General features: G+C 47.7%; 1 protein-coding gene across 1 annotated transcript; it reads right to left on the minus strand.

Annotated features, from left to right (window-relative positions):
• Positions 1-517: 517 nt before the first annotated feature.
• LOC109445314 (uncharacterized) lies at positions 518-6,892 on the minus strand. The gene is made up of 3 exons (XM_088798852.1): positions 6,719-6,892; positions 6,406-6,541; positions 518-2,644 (listed from the first exon to the last, which is right to left on the minus strand). The coding sequence occupies exons 1-3, from the start codon at positions 6,890-6,892 to the stop codon at positions 1,869-1,871; spliced, it is 1,086 nt and encodes a 361-aa protein (XP_088654978.1). The 3' UTR covers positions 518-1,868.
• Between the last annotated feature and the right edge of the window lie 810 nt (positions 6,893-7,702).

The raw sequence follows: 7,702 nt of genomic DNA on the forward strand, positions 1-7,702 counted from the left end.
TAGAGCTCCATGCTCCTAACTCCGAAGGCTGCCGGTTCGATTCCCACATGGGCCAGTGGGCTCTCAGCCACAAGGTTGCCAGTTCAACTCCTCAGAGTCCCGCAAGGGATGGTAGGCTCCACCCCCTGCAACTAGGATTGAACACGGCACCTTGAGCTGAGCTGCCACTGAGCTCCCGGATGGCTCAGTTGGTTGGAGCGCATCCTCTCAACCACAAGGTTGCCGGTTCGACTCCCGCAAGGGATGGTGGGCTGTGCCCCCTGCAACTAGAAACGGCAACTAGAAACGGCAACTGGACCTGGAGCTGAGCTGCGCCCTCCACAACTAAGACTGAAAGGACAACAACTTGAAGCTGAATGGCACCCTCCACAACTAAAATCGAAAGGACAACAACTTGACTTGGAAAAAAGGCCTGGAAGTACACACTGTTCCCCAATAAAGTCCTGTTCCCCTTCCCCAATAAAATCTTTAAAAAAAAAAAGTTATGCTGAGTGAAAGATACCAGACCAAAGAGAAGGACATACAGTGTGATAACATTTATTACACAAAATCCTAGAAAAGGAAATCTAATCCAAAGTAACAGAAAGCAGATTAATGGTTGCCTTTGGGGAGCCAGGAGGGGGTATTACAAAGGTGCAGCAGCCAAGTTTTGGGGGTTATGGCTCTGTTTATTATCTTGATTGTGGTGATTGTTTCACTGGTATACACATAGGTCAAAACTTATCAATGGCACTATAATAATAAATAACACTTTTATTAAGTTCGTCACTGCTCTAAGCACTTCTCCATGTATTAGTGCAGTTAATCCTCTACACAGACCTAGGAGGTAGATCGTCATCTCTATTTTACAGATATAAGGAAATTAGTAGTTTCTGTAACCTAACCAGTCACACACCTGGGTACATGCCAGTCGGCCTGGCTCTGAATCATTAACCACCACCCTCTTCCTGCAGTGGGCAGTCAAGCTGTCTGCAAAAGTGGATGCTAAAACAGAACATATTTACATCTTCCCTCTTTTCTACAGGTAACAGAAAATAATGGCAGCTTCTTTCATGATTATAAAAAATAATTAGATGAACTTGCAAGGAAATGGTTCCTGCTGTGAGGTCAGGTACAGCAATGATGGATGAATTTAAGACAAACAGGGCTTTTCATCTGACTCAGAGTACATACACCCCAGCTTCTGCAAAGGCATAGATTACAAATGAGTAGTGAAGAGTTAACTGTAGAGTAACAAGTAGTGTGGGTGGGTACTGCACCCGAGGTAGGTCTCTCAAAGTTTGCATCCTGTTAGCAATGTCCTTCAAGATGCAGATGGCTCCACATGGACCAGGTCCCTCCATTTTGGGGTTTAGGAGACGTCTATCTAATATTGAGATTGCAATAAGGTGTCCATGTGTCTTTTTCTTTCCTGGTTTACCCCTTGTTTAGTATTGTGTATCTGAGAAAGGATGCATGAGAGATAAAGTTTTAAGATCCAAAGGGTGTGCAATGCCCTTATTCTATACTTACACTTGAGGGTATTGAATTCTGGGTAGAAACCATTTTCCCTTAGAAGGCATACACCATCGTCATCTAATTTCCAAGACTACTGTTGAGAAATCTAATGCCATTCTTATTCCTGACCTTTTGTTTTCTCTCTCTAGAAACTTTTTATGATTTCTTCGTCAAACCTGGTGTTTTGATCACTTGCATCTCTTTGATGTCGGTTTTCTCCAAATCCATCTTTGCTGGGCACTCAGTGGATCCTTCCAATCTGGAAACTTACGTTTTCTTTCATGTTTGAAAGTTTTGGGGTTTATCTTTTGTTTTTTCTAACTGTAAAGAGAGTTCATGTTGGGGAAACGCGGGCTTAGAGAAATAGGGTTTCATGATGTAAGCTGAGAGTCTGAATCATCACAGGGTTTCTCCCCAGTCTGCATCCGCTGATGGACAATAAAGCTTGAGCTACAACTGAAAGTTTTCCAACACTCGTTACATTCATAGAGTTTCTCCCCAGTGTGGAACCTTTGGTGCTGGAGGAAGACAGAGCTGCTGCTGAAGGCCTTGCCACACTCCTTACATTTATAGGGCTTTTCTCCAGTGTGGATTCTCTGATGCTGAATCAAGGCCGTGTCTGAACTTAAGCCTTTCCCACACTCTTTACATTTAAACAGTTTCTTTCCAGTGTGAATGATCTGACGCCAAATAAGTACTGAGTTATATCTGAAGTCTTTTCCACATTCTTTGCAGTCAAAAGAATTTCCACTAGTGTGACATGTCTGGTGTCGGTGGAAATCTGCCATTCGACTGAAGTGTGTATCACATTTTCCACAGTCATAAGACATCTGACCACCAGGAATTGTCTGATTCATAGTGAGTTGTGTGCTGACACTGACGTTTTTTCCTAATTTCTCACACCTCTCCCTGCTCTCAACGGTGCAGGCCTCACGATGCCAGGCTGACCCATCTGAGAAATCTTTCCTCTTCGGCTCTATCTCCTTAACTATCCATTGACTGTGCTGCTGCTCTAGGCTGCTCCCAAGGTCATGGTGCTGGGGAACGCTCCCCGGCAGCCCTTCCGATGTCAGTCTGTGGGACTCTGATTCTTTGGAAATGTGTTTCTTTGGAGTTGATTCTTCCTTCTCAGTTCTGGTCTCACCCCCTGATATTGCCAAAAGAAAACACAAGTGTTAGCCCCTGATCCTGTGATAAGAAAATCCTCGTGCTAAAGGCAAAACAGGATCAAGTGGCCCTGATTCGCCGAGTATGTGGATATTTCCAATATGTCCACAGAATGGATCACTCGACAACAGAGCCCCACAGGTGAAATGAAGACTCTATGGGAGAGAGGCAAGTGAGGCCAGGACGCATTCCCATAAGGAGTGAAGACTGGGAAACAGCAGACTGTTAACTAGAGCAAAAGACCGAGAGCTGTCTCCCAAGTCAATGGGATGGATAAAAGCCTAGACATACAGAAGTGTGGAACAGACACCCTAGGTGAGAGGAAGACCACTGAGACTGGAGAAGAAGGGGAAGGTCAAGCAGCTCAAGCGCTGCAAAGGGTCCCACAGGCTGAAATTCCTTAAGAGCTGTTTATTTTTAAACATTATCTACGTAATAGTCTTTGAAAAGAGACCTGATCTGTCATCAGGTTGGCTCTACTAAAGCAGCAGGCTCCCAGGCGGCTGGCCCAGGGGACCAGGCAGAGCAAACAGCACAGAATCCAGAAGGAAAGGGGAAGACGTGGAGGCTTGTCTGTAAGGTAAAGGGCACTGGACATGAGAAGAACCCTCCCAAGAAGGGACATAGTCCCAGAGAGGACCAGGTAAGATTCTGGACTTTTTCCCTAAAACACCACACAGGATGTGTATACAGTTTAACAGGACACTATGGAATGTGAAATCCTAAACTAAAAAGGGAAAACTGAAGACTATTCTGCCTTCACTGTTGAGGCCTTCTGCAGGCAAATATAATCTTCAGCGCTGGGCCAGGGCAAAACCTCATGTATTTACAAGCAAACTGCTTCAAAATTTTTTTTTGCCCAGATAGCCTGAAGTCCTGGGGTCATATCCAGAAGGGCAGAGCTCTAACACAAGGCGGGGGCGGAGATGGGGAGAGAACTGTGCATGGCCATTCTCTGTAAAGTCTGAAGCGCACAGGAAATTTTGCCAGGCAGAGAGGGAATGAAGCAGAATAACAAAGGCAAAAAAATACACTATGTTGTTATTTTCAATTCTCATAGCAATACTTTCAAAATGAGGGAGCCATTCACCTTTCATTTACACCAAGTTTTGCTTTGAAAGTTCATCTTTTAAAAAAAACTATTAAGTGTCCATGAAACAAGAAGGGCAGGAGACAGGTGGCTGGAGAGATGAGGGACCATGGGCTGTGTTGTGCTAGTGTCTGCATATGTGTGAAAATTCCTATTATAAAAATGAAAATTTTTTTTATTTCTTAAATCAGTGCTTAGGAACTTGCGATTCCATTTTCCACACAAACAATGTACTATACGAGTAAGTGGATGGCTGGACAGGCCCCCAGAAGCCTATTTTCTTCGTAAGGTGGTTGGCGTCTTCATCTTTGCAAAAACAAACTGATGCAAAAATGTTTCCAAATGACAGAGATGAAAAGAATTGTCATGCTTTAAGAGCTGCAAGTCAGCAGTGTCCCTTGGCAGGTGGTGAGGTGGAAAGGCACAGAGGAACATGCAAAGAAACCTTGCAGCCATGCCTTTCTTGGAAGAGACTGCCCCTTCTTCATTTGAGGGAGACTACCCCCGTGAACTCAAGAGAATCACATGTAATGATTCCACAGGAATGAAAAGAGTCTCACAAGAGAAGACACACTTCTTACACATTGAAATGTGAACACAAACAAGCAGGCTCAGCAGAAAAGGCAGCTGACAGGGTCTCGTGCTCACCTGGACAGACACCTCTGAGGGTATCCCTGCCCAGAGGTTTGCAGGGATCGAGACGCCATGGCAGATCCCCCTGTTACGGCTGAGAGACCAGAACAGGTGTGGTGAATGGAAACGCTGCCCATAGAGAAAGAAACAGGAACAAAAAGGTAAAGGGACTCATGAAGCAGGGTCCCCTCTCAGTCCTCTTTATCTTTCTCTGCTAAGCAAGGTAGGGAGAGACGAAGTGAAGTCAGCCTGTGCCATGTTAGAAGACAGAAAATTCCGACAGGGGGAGAATCCTGGAATAATCCCTCACTCACGTGAAAGAGTCCCAAATCTTCTTCAGAGAACTTGGAAGACGGGGGCACAAAGGGCGCTGCTGAGCTCATAAGAGCTCTTCATTTCCCTGCACGCGTGGGGCAGAGCCCCTCCCACGGCTGGAGGGACAGCTGATTTCAAAATCTGGGAAACCAGGGCTCTCTGCACCCAGGAGTCTTCAGGGAGCTCAGCTTTCAGAGTGACTGCCCATGAGGATTATTAGAGACCGCACAAGGTCTTGGGAAGAAAGCAAGGATGCTCAAAGGGCACACGCAGACAACAGCAGGGAGAAGACGTCTTACCCAGGGAAGCCACATTTGCATAATTCTCCAGCATCACTTCCCTGAACAGGGCCCTCTGCACAGGGTCCAGGATGACCCATTCATTCTGAGTGAAGTACACGGCCACGTCCTCAAGGGTCACTGACTCCTGATACAGCTTCCTGCTCATGCCTGTGTGAGGGCAGTGGAGCCTAACTATCGGGGCAGAGGCCTACTGGGTCTGGTGGTATTGCTAAGGACAGCTACCCAGTGCCTTCCCCCAGCTCAGGGGCCAGACCTCAGTCAGCACTGCCCTCATCAACAGGGGAGCCCAAGACTCACTGCACCCGTTTGTGGTCATCCCCAGCAAACAGCCCTTCCTTCTCCTGAGGATCTCTGCGTCGACTCCGCCGTGCCCTCTGGCTCCTTTCCCCTACCTGGGTCTTGTGTGCACATGCACAGGGGGCATCTGTATAAACATGGCCCACGGCACTTTTATACTGATCTCCACTCCCTCCCTGACCCCACTAAAATGACAGTAACATAATGGCCCAAGAGAAGAGTCAGAGCAGATTAGAGGAGTTAACAGAATCTTAGAAGGCAGGAAAAGGATGGATGGTAACTAAAAGAGCAGAGAAAGCGGCGTCTTTATTTATTTTCCATTACAACTGACACTGAGAAAGCTGAATCTTATCTGCTGGCAGAGGGAGAAGCACCCCAGAAGAAGGCCAATTCACACCACAGAACCAAGGATGAGCTCAGGATTTTTTAAGTGTGCACTGCTTTTCAGAACTTGGTAAAATATTCCATCTATTTAAAAGCACCAGGGAGGAGGGAGGATCCACAAAGTACTTAGGACAATGAATGAAAAATACTTTACACAAAAGTACATCACTGGTACGTCTCAGAAAAACGAGAACATAAAAAAGACCCTAAAGTCTTTCCAAGAAGGAAAAACAACACACACATGAAAACTGGGAAGTCCAGATGGCAGCAGACTACGCAACAAAAGTAAAAGGAGAAACGTTCTTCAAATGCTGAGGGGAAACCCATTTCTCATCGACATGGTGTCACAGGAATCAGACTTTTCCTCCTGCCTGAATCAGAATAAGACAAAATTACATAAAACAAGGCACTGGAGCAGTCTTTCCTTGAATAAAGCAATTCTAGTAATTTTTTTTTCAATGGCACACTTTATCCAAGGAAAGACTCCTCCAATCTTGTGGACGGGCTGAAAGGGGCCTTCATTTGTACGCAGTGATGCAGATTTCTACTTTTCAGCCTCAATCGCCAAATCTATCCCCATCAATACCCCCGCACTCGCTCACTTTGTCCCCCACCCGGATTATCTTCCTTTAGGCCTTCTCATCTCTCCACTCCCCGCTCATCGCCTCCCCTTCCCCAAACACACCCAACAGTGTCAGATTCACGATGGGCGTCACTGGCCTGGACAAGTCGGGGTCTGGATGCAGAGCCGACACCGGCTCTCTCTGGGCAGCAAAAGGCTGGCGGCCAACAGAAGCTGGGAGGACGCTGGCTCACCGGGCGCCGAGTGGCCTGGAGCATGGCTGGCGTCCCCGCTTCACACACTGCTCTTGGGGTTCTGAGAAGTGACACTGCAGAGAAAATAAAGAGGCATGAGTAAGACTGATGCCGCCGGGCACTGTACAAACGTCTTCGGCCCGCCCTGGACCCCTCTCCGTCCCGCCACAAAGGGTAGAAAACCCGGCACTGTGCCCCGGGAGAGCAAATCTGTTACCCGGGCCCGGGAGCTCCCACCCGAGGCCACCGCGAAGCGCGCGCGGCGTAGGCGCGTCGCAAGCGTGGGAACAGGCGGTTCTCGCCTGAGAAAGCGCCGCGCCGGCTCGGCCGGAAGTGCGTCATTTCCCCGCCCCAGCAACCTGGGACGCCGCCCGTCTCTATGGTTCCGCATCCCAGCCGCAGCCGCCCCTCCTTGCGCAGACAGGTGGTTCCCGGCCTTTCCCCTGCGTCATGCAGGGCTCGCACCTGGTAACGCCTCTGGGGGATGTCGGCCGGCCATCTTAGGCCACAGGATGGTTCCGGTCCTAGGAAATATCCGGGGTTCTCCGGCGTTTGCCTCTACGGGCTGCCCTTCCAGGGACTGGGGAAGAGGGACAGTTCCTTCACAGCCACGGCTGCGTGGGTCCTGTGTCTGCCCCGCAGTGGGAGGATTAGAAGCGGAGGGACCATCACTTCAGCGGCCGAATGGGTACCGGTGGAGAGTACCGACTACCGAGGTCCAGAAACCCGGCTGTGCACCCCTTATTAGCTGTGTGGCCAGCACAAGTTTGCCTGTTTCCTTGTATGTTAAATGGGTTTGATGGTGGTACCAACCTCAAAGGGTTAATTAAATGAGTTAATAGCCTGGCAAAGTATTTACAGTGATGTCTGGCATATAAGTGCTTGCGAGTTTGTTTTGTCTTCTGATTGTTATTTGCTTTTGAAGATACAGCAGGAGCTCCCATAAGTTTAGGGAATTATTAACAGCCATTAACATTTAGCCTTATGGGCCCTTTCCCACCCTGTACCGGTGCGTGTGTAGTTACACAAGATCATTTCTTTAATTACAATATGGCTGAGTAATCATCTTCATTCAGTGTTTTCTTAGGAAGATGTTATATACAACACACTTAGATCCTACAAACATACACACCGGCAGTGCCAAAAATTTGTATATAACTGGACACTTTGGTCAACCTTGCTCAAGCAGTAGTTTGTTGTA

This window comes from Rhinolophus sinicus, chromosome 5 (assembly GCF_057876585.1).
Source record: "Rhinolophus sinicus isolate RSI-liver-muscle chromosome 5, RSI-T2T, whole genome shotgun sequence".
In the NCBI taxonomy this organism is placed as follows: domain Eukaryota; kingdom Metazoa; phylum Chordata; class Mammalia; order Chiroptera; family Rhinolophidae; genus Rhinolophus; species Rhinolophus sinicus.

What these genes read in the sequence shown, in the direction of transcription:
- LOC109445314 (XM_088798852.1), bottom strand. Translation starts at nt 6,892, where the DNA reads ATGCGGAACCATAGAGACGGGCGGCGTCCCAGGTTGCTGGGGCGGGGA. An exon ending in GTGGGAGCTCCCGGGCCCGG is followed by an intron (nt 6,542 to 6,718) that starts GTAACAGATTTG and finishes AGCAGTGTGTGA; the next exon opens with AGCGGGGACGCCAGCCATGC. An exon ending in CCAGACCCCGACTTGTCCAG is followed by an intron (nt 2,645 to 6,405) that starts GCCAGTGACGCC and finishes TGGCAATATCAG; the next exon opens with GGGGTGAGACCAGAACTGAG.